At 38.6% G+C, this 22521-nt stretch overlaps 1 protein-coding gene across 1 annotated transcript in view; it reads right to left on the bottom strand.

The window, feature by feature from the left end:
* The window catches only part of DNAH6 (dynein, axonemal, heavy chain 6), a 280222-nt gene that overhangs the window by 32732 nt on the left and 224969 nt on the right, over positions 1–22521 (bottom strand). The window contains exons 66-69 of the mRNA XM_010862179.1: positions 17779–17939; positions 12611–12699; positions 11392–11538; positions 8914–9052 (exon numbers count right to left, since the gene is read on the bottom strand). Of these exons, the coding sequence (XP_010860481.1) occupies positions 8914–9052; positions 11392–11538; positions 12611–12699; positions 17779–17939 (536 nt within the window). The remainder of the gene's footprint in view (positions 1–8913; positions 9053–11391; positions 11539–12610; positions 12700–17778; positions 17940–22521) is intronic.

The following is a 22521-nucleotide window of genomic DNA, read 5'->3' as shown; positions in this document are numbered from 1 at the left end:
TATTTCTTTTTCTTCTCTGATTGCTGTGGCTAAAACTTCCAAAACTATGTTGAATAGCAGTGGTGAGAGTGGGGACCCTTGTCTTGTTCCTGACTTTAGGGGAAATGCTTTCAATTTTTTTCACCATTGAGGATAATGTTTGCTGTGGGTTTATCATATATGACATGACTGAACAACTGAACTGAACTGAATCATATATGGCTTTTATTATGTTGAGATATGTTCTTTCTATGCCTGCTTTCTGGAGGTTTTTTATCATAAATGAATGTTGAATTTTGTCAAAGGCTTTCTCTGCATCTATTGAGATAATCATATGGTTTTTATCTTTCAATTTGTTATTGTGGTGTATCACATTGATTGATTTACAAATGTTGAAGAATCCTTGCAACCCTGGGATAAAGCCCACTTGGTCATGATGTATGATCTTTTTAATATATTGTTGGATTCTGTTTGCTAGAATTTTGTTAAGGATTTTTGCATCTATGTTCATCAGTGATATTGGCCTGTAGTTTTCTTTTTTTGTGGCATCTTTGTCTGGTTTTGGTATTAGGGTGATGGTGGCCTTATAGAATGAGTTTGGAACTTTACCTTCCTTTGAAATTTTCTGGAAGCATTTGAGTAGGATAGGTGTTAGCTCTTCTCTAAATTTTTGGTAGAATTCAGCTGTGAAGCCATCTGGTCCTCAGCTTTTGTTTGCTGTAAGATTTCTGATTACGGTTTTGATTTCCCTGCTTGTGATGGGTCTGTTAAGATTTTCTATTTCTTCCTGGTTCAGTTTTGGAAAGTTGTACTTTTCTAAGAACTTGTCCATTTCTTCCATGTTGTCCATTTTATTGGCATATAGTTGCTGATAGTAGTCTCTTATGATCCTTTGTATTTCTGTGTTGTCAGTTGTGATTTCTCCATTTTCATTTCTAATTTTGTTGATTTGATTCTTCTCCCTTTTTTTCTTGATGAGTCTGGCAAATGGTTTGTCTATTTTATTTATCTTCTCAAAGAACCAGCTTTTAGCTTTGTTGATTTTTGTTATGGTTTCCTTTATTTCTTTTTCACTTATTTCTGCCCTAATTTTTATGATTTCTTTCCTTCTATTAACCTTGGGGTTCTTCATTTCTTCTTTTTTCTAGTTGCTTTAGGTGTAGAGTTATGTTATTTATTTGATTTTTCTCTTGTTTCTTGAGGTAAGCTTGTATTGCTATGAACCTTCCCCTTAGCACTGCTTTTACTGAATCCCATAGGTTTAGGGTTGTTGTGTTTTCATTTTCATTCATTTCTATGCATATTTTAATTTTTTTAAAATTTCTTCTGTATTTGTTGGTTATTCAGAAGCATGTTGTTTGGCCTCCATATGTTTGTATTTTTAATAGTTTTTTTCCTAAAGTTGACATCTTATCTTACTACTTTGTGATCAGAAAAGGTGCTTGGAATGATTTTAATTTTTTTGAATTTACCAAGGCTAGATTTATGGCCCAGGATGTGCTCTATCCTGGAGAAGGTTCCATGTGCACTTGAGAAAAAGGTGAAATTCATTGTTTTGGGGTGAGATATCCTATAGATATCAATTAGGTCTAACTGGTCCATTGTATCATTTAAAGTTTGTGTTTCTTTGCTAATTTTCTGTTTAGTTGATCTATCCATAGGTGTGAGTGGGGTATTAAAGTCTCCCACTATTATTGTGTTACTGTTAATTTCCTCTTTTATATTTGTTAGCATTCGCCTTACATATTGCAGTGCTCCTATGTTGGGTGCATATATAATTGTTATATCTTCTTCTTGGATTGATCCTTTGATCATTATGTAGTGTCCTTCTTTGTCTCTTTTCAAGGCCTTTATTTCAAAGTCTATTTTATCTGATATGAATATTGCTACTACTCCTTTCTTTTAGTCTCCATTTGAGTGAGATATCTTTTTCCAGCCCTTCACTTTCAGTCTGTAGCTGTCCCTTGTTTTGAGGTGGGTCTCTTGTAGACAAAATATATAAGGGTATTGTGTTTGTATCCATTCAGCCAGTCTTTGTCTTTTGGTTGGGGCATTCAACCCATTTACATTTAAGGTAATTATTGATAAATATGATCTCGTTGCCATTTACTTTGTTGTTTTAGGTTCGAGTTTATAAACCTTTTATGTGTTTCCTGTATAGAGAAGATCCTTTAGCATTTGTTGGAGAGCTGGTTTGGTGGTGCTGAATTCTCTCAGCTTTTGCTTGTCTGTAAAGCTTTTGATTTCTCCTTCATATTTGAATGAGATCCTTGCTGGGTATAGTAATCTGGGTTGTAGTTTTTTCTCTTTCATCACTTTAAGTATGTCCTGCCATTCCCTTCTGGCCTGAAGAGTTTCTATTGAAAGATCAGCTGTTATCCTTATGGGAATCCCCTTGTGTTATTTGTTGTTTTTCCCTTGCTTTATATTTGTTCTTTGTGTTTGATCTTTGTTAATTTGATTAATATGTGTCTTTGGGGGTGTTTTGCCTTGGGTTTATCCTTTTTGGGACTCTCCGGGTTTCTTGGACTTGGGTGGCTATTTCCTTCCCCACTTTAGGGAAGTTTTCAACTATTATCTCTTCAAGTATTTTCTCATGGCCTTCCTTTTTGTCTTCTTCTGGAACTCCTATGATTTGAATGTTGGGGCATTTGACATTGTCCTAGACCTCTGGTCAGTCTTATTGGCTTAGCCACTTAGAGTGAGGGTGTAGCTGACTCCCTGTATCAACAGTTCTAAGAAGGAAGAAGGAGATGCTGTTGTACTTTCCTGAGAATATTCTTTGGTTACCCTCTGGGAAGTCTTGGAACACAAAGTTGGGTTAAATCTTTGTGGTCAGTTTATCTAGTTTTGGACTAACTCTAAGCTCCTCTTGCATCCTGGGGGCTGGATGGAAATATAAAGGTCAAGTTTCTTCAGTTGTATGATGATGTCTGGGAAAGGAGGGTGGCTTGGAAAAGTCAGGTTCCAATAATTAGTCAGTAGTGAGAGGAAGAGTTGCCCTAAAATGCATTATTCTAAAAAAAAATTCAGGGACTTTCCTGGTGATTCAGTGGTTAAGATTCCATACTTCCACTGTTGGGTTGATACTTGGTTAGGGAACTAAGATCCTACATGCCTCGCAGCAGGACCAAAATATTTCAAACTAAAATATCCACATTTTGAGAAGCAGCACAGAAATTATTTGCCTTAAAAATCAGATTTTGTGATTCTGTGTCCAGATTCAGTGTTTTCTTTTTCTTTGATCAAATAAGTAAACCAGGAGCTCGAATAATTTGACTCAAGGTATCTGACTCAATTTTAGGCTTACTTTTAAGCAGCAGTTTTCTGGATTTAGAATAAGAACATTTGGGAGGGGGTGTCCACCACACATACCCACTGTGTGTCCTAGCCCTGGCATGATGATTCCTAAGGGTCTTGCTGCAAATCCTGATGTCACGGTTTTCCCCTTCTCTTCTATTCTTATCCCCGTGGGTTGGCTCAGGGATGGCCTGATACAAACTGGACAGGCCTGAGGTTTGGCTTTGTCCTTGTCCACTCTGTGCTCAGATCTGATTCCTGGACTTAGGCATTGCTATAGCTTACTCTATAAAATTTTAAGGACTGCCCCCCCTTCCTCCAACCCCAAACACCTTATCATATTCAAAGCCTCCTTAATCTTTCTCTGTTTATTCACTCCTGTCTAGTCTCCCCCTTGGTGTTGCTATAATCCCCTTGTTCAATTCTTCATCTTGCTTTTACTATAGCTTTGTAAATATTGCACCTCTTCCCAGCCTAAAAGACTGTAATTGCCAACCATTGCTTAGAAGGTAGAGTCCAAATTTATGAAGAAAACACACAGGCTTTCAAAATGTGTCCGTAGATCACTTTTTTTTTTTTTTTTTTTTATTGAAGGTAAAGCTTTCTTCCATATACATCACCTCTTTAAAAAAATGATTTATTCATTTTAGTACTGGCTGTACTGGGTCTTTGTTGCTGCATAGGCTTTTCTCTGGTCATGGAGAGCAGGGGCTACTCTCTAGTTGTGGTGCATAGGCTTCTAATCGCAGTGGCTTCTCCTGTTTCAGAGCATGGTTTCTGGAGTGCTTGGGCTTCAGTAGTTGTGATTCCCCAGGCTCTAGAGCACAGGCTCAGTAGTTGTGATGCATGGGCTTAGTTGCTCTGTGGCATGTGGGATCTTTGTAGACCAGAGATTGAACCCATGTCTCCTGCACTGGCAGGTGGATTCTTTACCACTGAGCCACCAGGGAAGACAACATCATCTCTTTATAGCCTGCTCCAGCACTATTGAACTATTCACAGTGTCTACAGGCATAGCTCATCCTGACACTGCTTGCTGGGATTTCCCATCAGTGTTCTCTCTGCCAGAGTGCTCTCCTGCCTCTTCTCTTCCACTGAGCCCAACCCACTTTTCAGCATCCTGCTCAACCATCACACCTCGGTGGAGCTTCCCTAGATTCCTCCAGGTAGCGTTATTTGCTCCTTTTGAATTCCCATAATATTGTCCTTACAACTTCTATTTTGGTAATTATACCATATTATAGTTTATTTATTATCTCCATCCATGAGTTTTTGGTAGATGGGGGCTACATAATCTTTGTATTTCCAGCCTTTAACATAGTATTACTAAGCTGTATTTTCTGGATTAGTCCATAGATGGCTGTCTAAAATCTCACCATGAGCAAATATCATTGCCTGGATACAGCACTGCCTTTTTTTTTTTTTAATAAAAAGTTTTAAAATTTGTTTTATCTTTGGCTGCACTGGGACTTCATTGCTATGCTCAGGCTTTCTCTAGTTGCAGCTAGAGAGAGGGTGACTCTTCGTTGTGGTGTGTGGGCTTCTCATTGCAGTGGCTTCTCGTATTGCAGAGTACAGGCTCTGGGCTTCAGTAGTTGTGAGGCATGTGGAATCTTCCCAGACCAAGGATTGAACCTGTGTCCCTTGCATTGGCAGCATATTCTTAACCACTCTGGACCACCAGGGAAGTCCCCAGCATTGCCTTTTTTCTCCTACTTTAAAAAAAACTTTTTAATGAGCTATACCTTGAAGATCATAAAATCACTTAAATTTCACACGTATAACTAGTTTTTAGTAAATTTACAAGATTATATAACTATCATTATAATCTAATTTTAGAACATTTCTATCATCTTCCACAGAATACATCTTGTGCCCATTTGCAGTCACAGTCCTTTTCTATTCTGTCCCACGCAATCATTCTTTCTGTCTGTCTTCTACTTTCTGTCTGTATATTTGATTTTTCTGGAAATTTCACATAAATGGAATATACAGCATGTGATATTTTGTGTCTGGCTTCTTTGACTTAGCATGTTTTTGAAGTTTATCCATGTTGGAGCATGTATCAGTACTTCATTTCTTTTTATGGAGCAATTATGGCTCAGCTGGTAAAGAATCTGCCTGCAATTCGAAAAGACCTGGGTTCAATCCCTGGGTTGGGAAGATTCCCTGGAGTAGGAAAAGGCTACCCACTCCAGTATTCTGGCCTGGAGAATTCCATGGACTATATAGTCCATGGGGTTGCAAGGAGTTGGACACGACTGAGAGACTTTCACTTTTCAATACTACATTGTGGGGTTTTCCCATTGGCTCAGCCATAAAGTATTCACGCTCAATGCAGGAGAAGCAGGAGACATGGGTTCCATCCCTAGGCTGGGAAGATCCCCTGGAGAAGGAAATGACAACCCACTCCAGTACTCTTGCCCGGGAAATTCCATGGACAGAGGAGCCTGTGGGTTACAGTCCATGGGGTCACAAAGAATCGGACACAACTGAGTACACACGTTGTCAATATTACATTGTATGGAATATACCTTGTTTTATTCATCCATTCATCAGCTGATAGACACTCAGGTTGTTTCCACATTTTGGTATTACGAATAATGCTGTTATGAACATGAATGCTGTTATGAACATTTATGTACAAGTTTTAGTGTGGACATGTGTTTTCTTTTCCCCTGATATATATGCAGCAGTGGAATGGAATTTATAGGTCATATGGTAAGACTATTAAAATATTTTCCAAACCAGTGGCACCTCATTGCATTGCCACCAGCAATGTATGAGAGTTTCAGTTTCTTCACTTTCTTGATAACACTTGTTATGGTCTTTTTTTTATTATAGTCATCCTAATAGGTATAAAGTGGTATCTCAATATGGTTTCAATTTTCATTTTCCTAATGATTAATTGAGCATATTTTCATGTGCTTATTAGGCATCTGTATGTATTTTTTGGTGAAATGTACATTCAAATCTTTTGCCCATTTTAAAATTGGATTTTTTTTCTTACTGTTGTAGGAGTTCTTTACACACTTCATGGACAGGTTCCTTATCAGATACATGACTTGCAAATATTTTATCTCAGTATATGTCTTGCTTTTTCATTTTCTTGATAGTATTTGCTGAGGTGTAAAAGCTTTACATGTTGAAAAAGTTGAATTTATTATTTTTCTTTAATTACTAGTGGCTTTTGCACCATATCTAAGAAGCCATAATTAACCTAAAGTCATGAGGATTTATTTATATGCTTTCTCTTAAGAGTTTTATAGTTTTAGCTCTTACATTTAGATATACCACTCAGTTTGAATTAATTTTTTTATATGCTATGAGATAAGGATTCAAATTCTTTCTTTAGCAGCTAGGTATCCAATTGTCCCAGCATCATTTGTTAAGTTGTCCTGGTGCCTTTCTTAAAAATGATGATAAATATAAGAGTTTATTTCTGGATTCTCAATTCTGTTCCATTGATTATATGTCTAACGTTATGCCAGGACTATATAGTCTTTTTTTTAAAAATTGAATTTAATTGATTTACAATATTGTGTTTAAGGTGTACAGCAAAATGATTCAATTATACATATATGTGTATATATCTTTTTTCCAATTCTTTTCTGTTATAGTTTGTTACAAGATATTGAATATAGCTCCCTGTGCTATACAGTAAATCCTGTTTTGATTATTGTGGTTTTGTATAACTTTTGAAATTGGGAATTATAACTCTTCTGACTCATTCATTTTTTTTTTTCAAGATTGTTTTCGTTTTTTGGGGCCCTTCACATTTTCGCAGATTTTATGATCAGCTTTAGCTGTTAAATCTGTCAGCGATTGTGCTAAACCTATGTTGTGCTTGTGCTTAGTTGCTCAGTCATATCTGACTGTTGTAATCCCATGGACTGTAGCCCACCAGGCTCCTCTGTCCATGGCAAGAATACTGGATTCTCCAGGCAAGAATACTGGAGGGGGTTGCCATGCCCTCCTCCAGGGGATCTTCCCGACTCAGGGACTGAACCCAGGTCTCCTGCATTTCAGGCAGACTCTTTACCATCTGAGCCACCAGGGAAGCCCATGTTAAATCTATAGATTGTGTTAAATCTATAGATCGGTCCAGGGAATGTTATCACTTTAACGATATTGTATCTCTCAATTCATAAGCATGTCATGTCTCTTCATTAATTTAGATTATCTTTAATTTCCTTTGGCAATGCTTTGCAGGTTTCAGTGTATAAATCTGCACTTCTTTTATTAAATTTATTCTTAAGCTGTTTTTTCTTTTTGATGTTATCATGAACGTAATTACAAATATTTTCAAATTGTTCATTGCCAGTGTACAGAAAAGGAGTTGAGTTTTGTATATTGACTTTGTATCCTACTGCCTTGCTGAACTCATTTGTTACTTCCAGTGTGTGTGTGTGAATTGTTTAGGATTTTCTGCATTCAAGATGTCATCTGCAAATAATTTACTTCTTCCATTCTAAACTGATGCCTTTTATTTATTTCCTTGTCTAATTTCCCAGGATAGAAACTTCAGCACAACGTTGAATAGTAGTAGTGAGAAAAGATATATCATTGTCTTGTTCCTTTCTTTGCTTTTCAAAACCCAGTTACTTTCACAGCAGTAGAAACAACTGAGCTAAGGAAAGGTCAAAGGTTCTAGGAAAGAAAGAAAGCAGAGAAAAGCTGGGAAGCAGGAATTTCAGGGTATGTACAGGGTGGCAGGGAGAATACTGTCTAGTTCGCTGTTATGTTAAGCAATCTTAGCCCCACAGGAGTGGCTGGGGGCAGAAGTACAAAGGAGCTTCCCAGGTTCCATGCCCACCCTTCTCGGTCCAGCCTGGAGATAGGTCTTCATCCATTTTCACTATTGTTTCACTGCCCTTCACTCAAGCATGTTCCAAGGTGTCACATGCTGTTCAAGTCTCTAGATCAGCTGACCCTTCTCTGCTGTTCCTCATTTCTTTTGCTCACCAATGAAAACCATCCATTCCCATTCTGCTCCTTTTCAGGCTCTCTTTCTCCCCCACCTCCTAATGGGAATCTTTTCTTCATTATTTGGGCCTGCATGGTCTAAACTGGATCTAGTTTTACCAGTAAGATCTCACAGGGCCACAATTAATATTTGCTAAAAATCATACTTCATAAAATATTTTTTCCTTTGTTGTAAGTACCCCTGACTCAACAGGTCTCTACTGGTCAACTATGTTCAGATTCTTTTGAATTTAAGAGCACAAACTCTGGAGGCTGGATTGCTTGCTTAAATCTTGGCTTCACACTTGTAAACTGTGTGCTTCAGTTTCCTTATTCGTAAAATAGGGATATAACAGTCTTTACCTTATAGGGTTCTTATGAGGATTAAATCTGCTAATTCATGGGCTGTGCCTGAAATGTACTTGGTATGTAGCAAGAACTATCTAAGCGTTCTCTATTATTATCTGGGAAAATATCTGTCTCGTCTTCTCTGTATAAACATTCTTATGATATTCTTATCATGGTCTTATCTTCTCAAAGGGAATATTAGAAGTCATCACCACCCTCACCACACACTTGGGAGGACACCACCTTGGTATAAGCCAGGTAGGTGTAAACCAACAACCATGTGGTGGAGAGCTGGACATCAGACCATGTGGACATACTGACCAGTGATGTAAATCAGTGCATCCCAGGGAATCTTTCCTTCTTGACAGTAAAGGTTGAGGTTCAGTAGAGCGCATTCCCTGTCGCTATCATTAAATTCATAGCAGATATTCCAACCAAGAGGGCCAAACTTTTTTCTCTCCTAGAACAGAAAATGAAAATGGTCTTAAAATTTGATAAATTTATTCTGCATAAAATACTGAAAACCAGAGTTTCTGTTGAAGTTTGGCATCCTTATTGTGCAAAATGCCATTCAACTTGAGTGAGGCTTTCAGTTTGACTTTCATCAAATAGGGCAGGCACCTCTTCCTCCAACTCTGGTCTTTTTCCAACTTTCCAAAAGATAATTAGATATTACTGGAAATGTGAAATCGCGACAGACCTGACAAAAGAACATTTGTTCTTTATGGTAAAATAAAATATTTCCCCATCAAAATAGGAAAAAATATCCCACCTTAGAGTCTTCTTGGTATAAAAATACTGATGCTAATCACCTGTCTGATGGAGAGAGCTGCCCCTAAATCTTCTCAGAAGTCTGTCCATCATGTAGGCTTTTCAGTCATGCCTGATGGGTTGATTATACACTGACTTCTCCACAGAGACCTTTTTAAAAAACTAGTATCCAGAATCTCAATTCCTGTTTCATGACTGTCCACAGGGAAATCTTTCCTACTCTTTGTTATCGCCCTCTCCCACCTAATTTCTTAACTCTAAACTGATTATATCAGAGGATGGGTGCCATGTTCCCTCTTCTTTTTTTTTTTTAAACTTATCTTTTATACAATTTTTAAAGGCTACACTCCATTTACAGTTATTACAAAATATTGGCTACAGCCCCCATATTGTTCAATACATTGTTGAGCTTATCTTATACTCAATAGTTTGTACCTCCTGAGAGAGTTAATTCTTAGATAGGTTGATAAGGAGTCCCTGGCTCTCAAGGATGAGAAAAGGGCAAAAGTTTTTTTTTCTACATTCCTTTATCTTAGTCACATAAGACATTATTATTTTTTTTTTTCCAGCCCAGAGCTAATTATTATACAGCAAGACAACTCATCTTGATCAAGGGTATGTTTTTCCTTAAGCTCTGTACTAATGATTATATAGCAACAATGTATCTTGCTCAAGGACATGTTTCTCCTTATTATTGAGAACCTTCTGTCTAATCCTGTTATCTTATGTGGGAGTGGGTCTGGTAAGACCTTTCTATTGTAGAAACCAATTGTAAAAGTATATAAGGCCTTGATAAGACTACTGAGTGGGGCACTCTCTACCCCCTTCTGATATCTATGTTAGAAGCTTTCCCTATGCCCAGGGAGGAAGCCATTAAGGGTGGTGAAAGTGAAGTCACTCAGTCATGTCTGACTCTTTGCAACCCCATGGACTGTAGCCTACCAGGCTCCTCTGTCAATGGGATTTTCCAGGCAACAGTACTGGAGTGGATTGCCATTTCCTTCTCCAGGGGATCTTCCCAACCCAGGGATTGAACCCAGGTCTCCCGCATTGTAGACAGACGCTTTACCGTCTAAGCCACCAGGGAAGTCCTGGAGGCAAGCCATTAAGGGTGGTAAGCCCACTCAAACAGAAACAGGTGAGAGTGAAATTATTGTAATAAAAAATGAAGACTTGCTGACCAACATGATATATATGTGTAAAGGAGGAAGGATAAAAACAGTCCTGAAATTCTGACTGTAGGTGATTACAAAAATGGGACCACCGATTTCAGTAGAGTCTGGAGGGGAAGCAGATTTTGTGAGTGAAGCACAGCTGAGGAGACAACTTCATGCTTTTGAATTTGACCTACCGCATTCGTCCAGGCGATGTGGCTCCTTAGGTCAGAGCAGAGCTGGGAGGCAAAGCTGTGAGGTACAGAGGCAAGGGTCATACAGAAATCAGACAGCGTGCATGTGAGTTGCTCAGTCATGTCCGACTCTGCGACCCCATGGACTGTAGTCTGCCAGGCTACTCTGTCCATGGAATTCTCCAGGCAAGAATACTGGAGTGGGTAGCCATTTCCTTCTCCAAGTGAGCTTCCTGACCAAAGGATCGAACCCAGGTCTCCTACATTGCAGAAAGATTCTTTATCATCTGAGCTATCAGGGAAGTCTAGGGACTGAGTTAAAACAACTTGGGTTCAGATAGAACAAAGACCTCAGCATTTCACAATGTCATTTGCAAGCTTTTAATTTTACTTTTTTATTGATTTAAAGTGTTAGTCACTTGGCCATATCCAACTCTTTGCAACTCCATGGACTGTAGCCCGCCAAGCTCCTCTGTCCATGGAATTCTCTAGGCAAGAATACAGAAGCAGGTAGCCATTCCCTTCTCCAGGGGATCTTCCTGTCCCAGGGATCGAACCTAGGTCGCCTGCATTGCAGGCAGATCCTTTACCATCTGAGCCGCCATAGAAGCCCCTTATTGATTTTTAACCTAATACACTTCTCCTTGTCTATATTTAAAAAATTAGCAAATTAAGTGTACCTGAATAATTGCATGGAAGAAACAAATGCCGAATATTATTTGTCTCCATTTTCTTCCAAGTATATTTTCTTCAAAAAATGAAGGCATCATTTCGGTAAATGCTCGCCTGATATTTGCACGTAAACCTTTTGGAGGCTCATTGGTTACCTGTACTTAGAGACACATGGCAGAGAGTGTGGTTGTACAGATTTGCATTTTTTCCAAATAACACATATAGAAGCCAGTGAGGGGATGCAGGTAACTGATGCCTGGGAGGCATTGCTGCCCTGTTCCTGCCAGCTCTGTATCTCTCTCAGCCTTGGCCTCTGGAGACTAGGGGGTTCCCAGGCCTACAGTGGGTGGGTGAACCACCTCCACAAGAATCTCAGACCTTTCCACTTGGTGTCCATTTTTCTAACCACAGGCCAGAAAGGATGCTCAGGCCTTCTGCACTGGATTTTCTGGTCCTCTCAATGTCCACCCTACACTTTGCCTTGATGGCACGGGGCACCAGGGAAGAGATAACATTGGTTCCTGAGTGATCATTCATCTGCAGAAGTGTGTTAATTGCTCAGTCATGTCTGATTCTTTGCGACCACATGGACTGTAGCCCACCAAGATCCTCTGTCCATGGGATTCTCCAGGCAAGAATACTGGAGGGGCTTGCCATTTCCTTCTCCAGGTTCATATGCAGAGGTTTCCCATATATGGAAACTTCGATCCCTGGTTGGGGAACTAAGATCCTGAATGCTGTGCAGCATGGCCAAAAAAAAAAAAAGATGCCTTCTAGGACTTGCCATAGGGTCTCCAGCCCTCAGCTTGAAGGTCTATTTTACTTAGTAAGTCTCTCTATCCAAGTTTTCTGAATTATGTGAAAAATAATTGAGGTTTCAATCCATCAGCCATACTGCCTTTGGGCTTTCCTGTCTCCCACATGCTGAAACATATTCTTAACTCTGGGAAGGGTTCTATTCTCATCTCTTTGCATCCTAGACATTTTCTTGAAGAGGGGAAGCAGGGAGGTGTTGAATGACTAGCAGAAGGGCACACAGGAAGGGCAGTGGCCTGGAAAATTGTTTCCCTACTCACTCTCCGGTGAATGGACACTGACTCCCACCTCCCCACCTTGGCTGACCAAACCCTGACACAACCCTGCACGGCCCAGTGGGCTCCATGGATTCACTCGGGGAGCGCCCTGAGGCCAATCATGTCACAGAGTTCAACCACAAACATATGTTACCTTGACCGAATTTTGAAGGACTGTCACAGGAAATGTATTACTAGGCATGGAACTTAAAAAAAGTCGAAATGTATCCTTGATAACAACATCTGTTTAAAACAAAGACAAAAAGGAAAATGCTTAACTCAGTAATATTTTTCTATAAGAAATAATTATTATAGGATAGAAAAAGATAAGCTCTGTTTAAGGACTAGTTTATCTTTTTAAAATATTTGATGTTGTAAAATGTTTTAGAATGGAGGTGAGGGGACTCCTTCTAGAAGCTCTTCACCCAGGTGAGCCTGGCAGTCTGGATGTTGGCATCCAGTTGAATAAAGAAATTAAGAACTTGTTCTATTCTTTTTAAAAAATTATTAATTATTTTGACTGTGCTGGGTCTTCATTGCTGTGCATGGACTTTCTCTGGTTGCAGCGAGTAGGGGCTACTCTCTGGCTGTGGTGTTCAGGCTCTAAAGCTCAAGGGCTTCAATCGTTGTGGTGCACAGGTCCAGTTGCCATGAGGTATGTGGAATCTTCCCAGACCAGGGATCCAACTTGTGTCCCCTGCATTGACAGGCAGACTCTTAACCACTGGACCACCAGGGAAGTCCAGGAATGTTAATTTTCAATTCTTGATAGAAATGTTAAGGATCATTCCTCTGAAATTGGTAGTTTTGCAAACAAAAAAAAGGACAGTTACAATCTTTATGCTTGTGAAGTTGTTTTAATTTTTGTTTGTTGCTAGCCATTCAACGTAGGGAAAATTCCATGAAAATGGTCAGAAAGCGTTATGGAGAATAAAGGAATGTGTTCCTTCTTCAGAGAAGAAGCAAAGGGAACTCAGTGAGCAGGGAAATGGAGAGACCTCACAGGCAGCATCAAGAAGTCAATATGCTTCCTTTTTGAGTTGTGGACAGAGAACCTAAGAAAAAACAAGCTGCATTCCAGTTTCAAAAGGCCAGAGCAGAAGTGGGAAAACCACTGTTCCTGTCACAGGAAGACACAAGCATCATCCAAGGAGGCCTTTCTCGGCATTGGTCTCTAAGCACAGGTGACAGAGTTCCTCTGGCATGCTCCACCTACCTCCTTAGGGGGAGTCCCCAGGCAGTAGCTGTTCCTTTTACCTGGAATGCTCTTCCTTTAGACTCCCCGACTTTTCTCAAGTGTTGGTCAAATGCCAACTTCTCAAAGAGGTCTACCCAGACCACCCCATTTAAAACTACTCTCCACCCTTCCTCCTTCCTCCCATTCCACCCCGACCTTCCTGTTCCTCCTCACTTTACTTTTAATTTTTCCCAAAGCACTGACCACATTCTATCATACCATATACATTACTTATTTGTTATGTGGTTTGTTTATGTGGTTTGTCTGTCTCTACTCACTAGCATGTAAACTTGAGGAGGGCAGATGACTGTGGTTGCTTTGTTCACCAACATGCCCTAAGTAGCTAGAACAGTGTGTGGTACACAGTAGGTTCTCGAATATTTATTAAATGAATGGCTGCAGATTAAAGCTGTATTTATACTTCTTGGTTTAGTAATCTAAACTAATGAGCTACATTAAATAGCCAAGATTAAGTTAGTTCTAGTATTGTTCCAGTAAAGTTAGTCCACTTTTTGGTTCAAGGGAAGAACCCAAACAAACTTTTTGACCAACTCAATGCAATTCCAGAGCAACATTAAAGTTGTTTCTATGGTAAAAATTTTAGTAATCATGTATGGATACGAGAGTTGGACCATAAAGAAAGCTGAGCACCAAAGAATTGATGCTTTTGAACTGTGGTGTTGGAGAAGAGTCTTGAGAGTCCCTTGGACTGCAATGACATCAAACCAGTCAATCGTAAAGGAAATCAGTCTTGAATATTCATTGGAAGGACTGAAGCTCCCATACTTTGACCACCTGGTGTGAAGAACTGACTCATTAGAAAAGACCCTGATACTGGGAAAGATTGAAGGCAGGAGGAGAAGGGGATGACAGAGGATGAGATGGCTGGATGGCATCACGACTTGAAAGACATGATTTGAGCAAGCTCTGGGAGTTGGTGATGGACAGGGAAGCCTGGTGTGCTGCAGTCCATGGGATGGCAAAGAGTTGGACACTACTGAGCGACTGAACTGACTGACTGATTAGCATAGAAGTCAGATATCATAAAATCTTAGGGCTAATGATTTCATTAACTAACCCTCCCCCACTGCCCCCCCCCCCACACACAAACTGAAGAGTGAAAAAGGCCAGGTTTAGAGAAACATCTTAAAAATCATTTTTTTCTCTCATGACTGCAAAAGCATCAAGGATCTTAACATTTATAGACATCATAGAAGTTCAGAACTGGAATAGAATAGAAATCATCTTAGTATGGGACTTGTAGCAATGGGGCTGTGTAGTCACTTTATTTCTGAGGAAGTAGAGGCCCAGAGACGAGGTGTGATACATATAGTCAGGCAGTGGTGGGGGCCAAACTCTACTCAGGTCTTAGAATTTCAAGTCCAGAGGCTTTTTCCCTCTTTCTCTCTTTTTTTCTTTCATTCACTTTCTCTTTTCAACTTCTTACCTGAATGTAATTGTTAAAAATATTTATTTATTTATTTGGCTGCTCCTGGTCTTAGTTGTGGCCTGTGGGATCTAGTTCCCTGACCAGGGATCTAACCTGGGCCCCCTGCATTAGGAGCATGGAGTCTCAGCCCCTGGACCACCAGGGAAGTCCTTCCCTGAATGTATTTTATTTTATACTGGTTTAGGTTAAACCTTAGAACCCAAGTGGTTATGTTAGTAAACAGTTGTAACAAGGACCAGAAGAGGATTTTTCTGTCCACTTAAGCTCTTAAACTTCATCAACAACTTTTCTGGCTTCCGTGGCCCATCCAGCCTCTTTGTAGGTCTGGCAAGGTCATTGTGAAGGTGAATGACTGGTCATTATTCGGAAGGCTCCCATAGTACCTCTGCAGCAAACTGTTTTTTAGATGCCTTCTTTAGCATTTTTTCTTAATCATAATCCTAATCATCAGGATAAGGAACCTGATGATTCAAGTAGTAAACACCATATCATTTTTCTTTACTTATTTAAATAGAAGTAAGTCACAGACCCCACAGGAAGCAAGCCACCTCTTGTTCGTATTGCGAAGAGTGGAGATTCTGGGTGGCAGATGCTACAGATTCTGTCCTTGATGGAAGGAGTCTGTAGAAGGCAGGGCATGGGGCAATCAGGGAGTGAGGGATCTTTGGGGAAGGCTGCTAAGCCCTGTTGGTGGCTTGGTGACCAGTGCAGGCTGGCTGCTCTGTAAAGGAGAAGTGCCAGGAGCAGGAGCTCTGCCCCTGGCAAAGGTCACAAGGAAGGAGGCTGGGCATACGCAAAGGCGGGATTGAGCCTCAGGAGTCCCCCTGGAAATTCTCGAGCATCTACCCCCAAAACCAGAGTCTGCCTACTTTCTGCTTTGTGCTCTGACCTACACCTCTGACTTTATGGGGGGCTGTCCCCCCACTACCTCTCTCTGAAGAAAAAGAGTTAACTTACAGCTCCAGTTAATAAAGTTCCTGGGTGTGATAGTGTTTCAACCTACAAACTCCTTTGGAAGTCCTCTAGCCTGCCTGAGTAGGTTTTTCTGGCCACATGTGATTGTTCAGAGCCTCCCAACTGTGAGAGGCATGAGATGTTCTAAACTGTCTGAATACAGATTCCTTTGAGCAGTTAAAAGATTGATTAGAAATTGTATTGGTGAAGGGTTGAATTTTCACTTTTTGGGCCAATGTTTGCTGCTAAGTCTCCATATCCCTTACCTGCTGGGTCCCTGGCAGTGTACTGATTAATATAATTGGTATAAGTAGTAGCTTTAATATTTGTAACCTTGGACCCTTGAGTTAATTCTTTTTCTTGTTATAGCCCACCACACCTTTGCCCTGTAGGAATGCAACTTTATCTAATGCTTTTGGAGGGTGGCGCCTGACTAGTCACCTTTAGAGAAAAATAAGTTTTCTGAAGAAAGGGTCTTAAAATGTTACCAGGCCTCTGGGCCAGAAGATGATGCAAATCACCTAAACTTTTGCATATGATAAGTTTGCCGGGAGAAAGCCTGGCTTACTGCATGACTCTACCCCTTCTCCCATTATCCTCTATGCGTAACTTAAGGTATAAAAACTACTTTGAAAAATAAAGTGCGGGCCTTGTTCACTGAAACTTGGTCTCCCCATGTCATTCTTTCTCTCACCTTCTGGCTGAATTATTCAGCCTCTTTTCTCCACTGAATTTCCTCACTGAGCTATCCTTATTTAACCACTCTTTATATCCTTAATTAACATTTAATTAAGCAATTGTTTCCTGATCGCCGATGCCGTCTCCCCTTTGAATTCCCTGGATCCACTGGGGCTGGACCCCGGCAGAGAAGGTCTTCATCTTAACAGGTAACGATAAGGAAAGTCATCTGCATAGTTCTCACCTTTCTAGAAAGCCCTCTGTCAGGACACAAAGGAAGACACCAGAGAAAAGGCCCTGGATATCCCAGGCGGGCAGTTCTCTTCCATGACCTCCTGGGACAGTGAGGAAGTTTGCCCCACACAGCTTATTACCTATCATACAGCTCCTAAGGTTTCAATTATTTTTATACTACTGAATAAAAATGAGTCAATTTCAACTCCACATCTTCTCTCTTTGCAGCCCATTATACTTACTCGAGTGGGAAAGAAGGCAGTGATAGTATAGTTAGTGGTGGCAAGTATGACTTATGTTGGGCACACCCGTGGGGGTGTATGTGTCTATGAGACACATGTGAAAGTTAATTGTCATGTGGGTTATAGAGGATAAAAAGTGCTAAAACACCACCATGAGAACTGGTGTTAACTTGAACTCTGTTCCTGAACTTCTCTCATTCTGTAGTGAAAAATATAATTTTCTTCTTTTGTCCCAAGTCCATTTTCTATTTCTTTTTTATTAATATCATGCCTAGATGTTATTTATTTTGAATTCAAATGGTCTCCCATAGAAGGTAACATGCAACAAAAAGACCCAGTTCAATTTGTAGTCTGAACATTTTTATTTGAATCTGGGTCGTGTAACCTAACTAACCCTTCTAGATCTCAAATTTTTCCTTTTAATATAGGATAAACAATGCCAATAATAATTGTTATAAGGATTGGATTCAACAAGAAAGGCCACATAAAAATGGTATTGTTATATAAATGTTATATGCTCAACATACTTGAATCTGTGAAGGTTTTAATTAGCTCCTCCATTGCCAACATCCAAGAAACAGCAAGGTGGCAGTTTTGCAGAAACACCCAGTTTCCTGATTTCATTGCATCTTTGATCATTCTTTCAGCAATAGGTCCTTGTCCTTGTCCCAGCGAAATTGACTGCACCCTGAATTCAAAAACAACAATGAAATGCTGTTTCTTATTACTTTTAAGTAATGCAACTATTAAGAAATGTAAATATGGTAGGCTTCTAGAATATGCATACATTTCAAATTCTCATTCTGATAGATGTAAAAATAATTTTTCTTATTTTCTTGTTTTTTTTTACTATAACACACAAAAGTGCATAAGACAAATATAGTTGTGTATTCAAATATACAAATAAAAGTGCATAGAGGAAATAAACATCTGTGCTTGAGAAGAGAACTTCCCTAACACCCCAGAGACATCTCTCCTATCTCCTTTCTATTCCAATCATCTTCTCTTCCTCCATCCCAAAGGTATCCTTTGTCCTGACTTCTAATGCTATAGGTCAGTTTTTTTAAAAGCTTTTGAAAACCCAAAGTCTAACATATATACAGGACTTCCCTGGTGGCTTAGATGGTAAAGTGTCTGTCTACAATGCAGGAGACCCGGGTTCAATCTCTGGGTTGAGAAGATCCCCTGGAGAAGGAAATGGCAATCCACTCCAGGACTATTTCCTGGAAAATCCCATTGACAGAGGAGCCTGGTAGGCTACAGTCCATGGGGTCGCAACATATATACAAAAAGTACACGAATCATTAGTGTTTAGCTTGATGATTTCTCTTAAAGAGAATGTACAGAAGAACCACCACCCAGGGCAAAAACAAAAAGAGAACATTACTAGTACCCTGTCAATTAGTATCCTCCCTTTGTCTCAAAGGCAACAATTATTTTGAATTCTAACACCATAGATTAATTTTGCTTGTTTTTGAATTTATATAAATGGAATCATAAAGTGTATATTATATTTGGTCTATTTCAATCAACATTATTTCTTCAGATTAATTAGTATTACTGGGTGTCACTCAATTTCATAATATTCTACTTTATGATTATATCACAGTTTATTTATCCATTCTGCTCTTGCTGGACTTTTGAGTTACTTCTGGTTCTTGGCTATTACAAATAATGCTGCAATAGCCATTCTCACAGATGTCTCTTGGGATACATGTGTACTCCATTTTGTTGTGTATCTTCTTAGGAATGGAACTGCTGTTTGACAGAGTATGTGTATGCTTAATTTTTTTATAATGTCAAACTGTTTTTCAGAGTGATGCCATCATTCCACACTTGTACCAGCAATGGGTGAGAGTACTTATTTTTCCACAACTTTGCTAACACCTGATAGATATATAATGGTATCTCATTGAGATTTTAAATTATTTCCCATTTTCATAGGTTTATTTATTGGACATTTGGATATTTGCTTTTATATTCTTCTCTCCCCTTTTTTCCTACTGGTTCACCTGTCTTTTTTCTTATTGATTTCTAAGGGTTCTTTACATTGGATATAAACTCTTTGTTATTATTATTTTTTAAATTGTTTTCATAGTTTTGCCTTTTCCAGAATGTCATATACTTGGAACCATCCAGTATATATAGCCTTTTCAGATTGGCCTCTATTACTTAGTAATATGCATTTAAAGTTCTTGCATGTCTTTTCATAGCTTGATAGGCTCATTTCTTTTTAGCACTGAATAGTATCCATTGCAGGCTTCCCGGGTAGCTCAGCTGGTAAAGAATACACCTGCAATGTAGTAGACCCTGGTTCAAATCCTGGGTCAGAAAGTTCACCCGGAGAAGGGATAGGCTACCCACTCTTGTATTCTTGGGCTTCCCTGGTGGCTCAGATGGCAAAAGAATCCACCTGCAATGCAGGAGACTTGGGTTCAATTCCTGGGTTGGGATGAGCCCCTGGAGGAGGGCATGGCAACCCACTCCAGTACTCTTGCTTGGAGAATCCCCATGGACAGAGGAGCCTGGCGGGCTATAGTCTATGAAGTAGCAGAGTTCGACTTGACTGAGCAACTAAGCACAGAAAGCAAAGCTCCCCCCCCCCCAAAAAAAAGAAAAGAAAGCAAAGCACAATATCCATTGTATGGATATACCACAGTTTATTCATCCACTCATCTACTGAAGGATGTCTTGGTTGCTTCCAAGTTTTGACAATTATGAATAAAGCTGCTATGCATTTAATGTAGGCTCTAGTATAATGTAGATTCTTGGGTGAACATAAATTCTTAACTCCTTTGGGTAAAAGCCAGATGGCTGATCATATGAAGCATGAAAATGTCTTCCAAAGTGGCTGTACCATTTTGTATTCTCACCAACAATGAATGAGAGTTTCTGTTGCTAGTATGCATTAATGCAATCTATTTTAAGTCCAGTAACCTTGCTAAATCCACTAAAAATTAAGATACATTTTATCAGAGTAGAAGAATGTCCTATTTCTGTTTTTCTCTTTTTAAGACATGATTTCCAGATTCTTGGTTTATTAGGACATTTCCCACCATGAATTCATGTTGAATTTTAACAGATGCTTTTTCTGCATATGTTGAATTAATAGTTTTCTTCTTTAAGGATATTTTGCCATTACTCTTTCAATGTGGTGAATTAAATTAATTTATTTCCAGTATTTTAATGCTTATATTACTGAAATAAGCCCAGAATTCTGGAAAGGTTTTTAATAATGAATTCAATAAAAAATTATTGAACTATTTAGATATTCTAATTATTCTTATTAGTTTTTTAAAGGTGTGCTTTTGGAGGAATTTTCTTGTTTATCAACATTTTCAAATTCATTGGCAAAGTTTTCTTTTTAAATAATATGCTTTTATGATTATTTTAATGTCTGCAGGTCTATAGTGATATTCTCTTACTCATTCATGATATAGGTTTTTTGAATTTCTCTGTTTCTTTCTCTCTGTATTAGCAGTTTCAACAGAGATTTATATTTTATTAAATTTTTCAAAAAAGCAACTTCTGTTCTTTTAGATCTTGTCTACTGAATGAATGTTTTCTGTCACTAGTTTCTGCTCTTAGCTTATTATTTTTTCCTTCTGTTAGAGTTTAACAACTAAGTTTTAGATTGCCTAATTTTTCTTAGTGGGAATATCAGCCTGAGTTCTTAGTCTGACATTTCTGGAACCAGAAGTCATTACATATGTATAAATTTATACTAAGTGTCTTATTACTAAATCCCCCTGGTTTTTGATAGGTTATATTGTTTTTGTCATTGTCCATTTATTGGACAATTTCCAGTATGATTTCTCTTTAACAAACAAGCTGTTCAGAAGAACATTTCTTTTGCTTTCCAAATATTAAAAAAATTAACTTTTAAGATTTCTAAGACTTATTGTGGTCAGGGGATATGTTTTATTCTTTTTGAAATACCTATCTCTTAGAAAATCATTAATTTAATAAGTGCTGCATATGTATTTGAAGATCTTGCATTTGTTTTATTTGTTGAGTATAAAGATTAAGGTTCTTCATTTCACTATTAATTTCATCAGCCAAGTATTTTACCTTTATAACACCTTTATAACCTTTATAACAAAAGTTATAAAGTTAATATAAGTATCTATGTACCCATACCCAGCTTCAGAAGTCAAACATATGATCTGAGCTTGCATTATGCCCCTCCCTGTTCACTTTTCTTATTATCCAAGCTTCACCTTCTACAAGGTCACTGCTCTCCTGGACTTGGTATAACTTTTGTACTTCTCTTTATACTATTATTGCAAAAATGTGAACCCATAAGCAGTATATAATATATATCTGTTTAATAATTTTATCTGATTTATCAAATTTCTCCAATATTATATAATTTTTGTGCAACTTAATTTATTTTGCCCAATATTAGTTTGTGTGACCCATCCATATTAATAAACATAATCCTAATTTATTTATTTTTATGGCTATAGTGTATTCAATTATATGAATATGCCACAATTTATATAGGTTTTTAAGATGGACATTTTGGTTGTTTCCAGGTTTTTTTTGTTGTTGCTATTATAAACATGTTTCTACGAATGTTCTTTGCCCATCCATGACTGACTTTGAACATGCAAATTCAGTAGTAAGTTGTTGGGATATGGGGAATGCTTTCTGCAACTCTGATATACTGCTAATTACTCTTCAAAATGATTTTAACTAATTTTTCACTCCCACTTGTAATATGAATATTTCTATAGCTCCCTATCTTTGGCACGATTTTGCTAATTTGATGAGTATGAAATATCTTCTTAATGGTTTTAACTTACTGTTTCCTAATTACTAGTGAGGTTGGACTGGGTCACACAGCGCCCAGACATTAAGTCAAACATCATTCTGAATGAGTCTGTGGGGATGTTTCTGGGTGAGATTAATATTTGAATCAGCAGACTGAGTAAAGCAGATTTTCCTCCTTAATGTAGATGGGGCCCACCCAATCAAGTGAAGACTTGAACAGAATGAAAAGGTTGAGGAAGAGGGAACTCCTTCAGCCTGACTGAGCTGGGTCATTGTATTTCTTTGCTTTTGGATTCAAATGAAAACACTGACTTTTCTTGGGTCTTGAGTCTGCTGGCTTTCAGATTGGGACTTGTATTATTATTACTTCTGGTTTTCAGACGTTTGGACTTGGACTAGAATTACACTATTAAGTATTTTAACTTATTTAGTAAGGGATTCCTGAATTAGGAATTCACATTCCACAGAGGGAAGGAAAAAAAAAGGCAAATTTT

This window comes from Bison bison, unplaced genomic scaffold (genome assembly GCF_000754665.1).
Source record: "Bison bison bison isolate TAMUID 2011002044 unplaced genomic scaffold, Bison_UMD1.0 scf7180017864480, whole genome shotgun sequence".
NCBI classification, from domain to species: Eukaryota; Metazoa; Chordata; class Mammalia; order Artiodactyla; family Bovidae; genus Bison; species Bison bison.
Note: the sequence above shows the minus strand (reverse complement) of the source record. Positions and strands in the feature narration are given on the sequence as shown.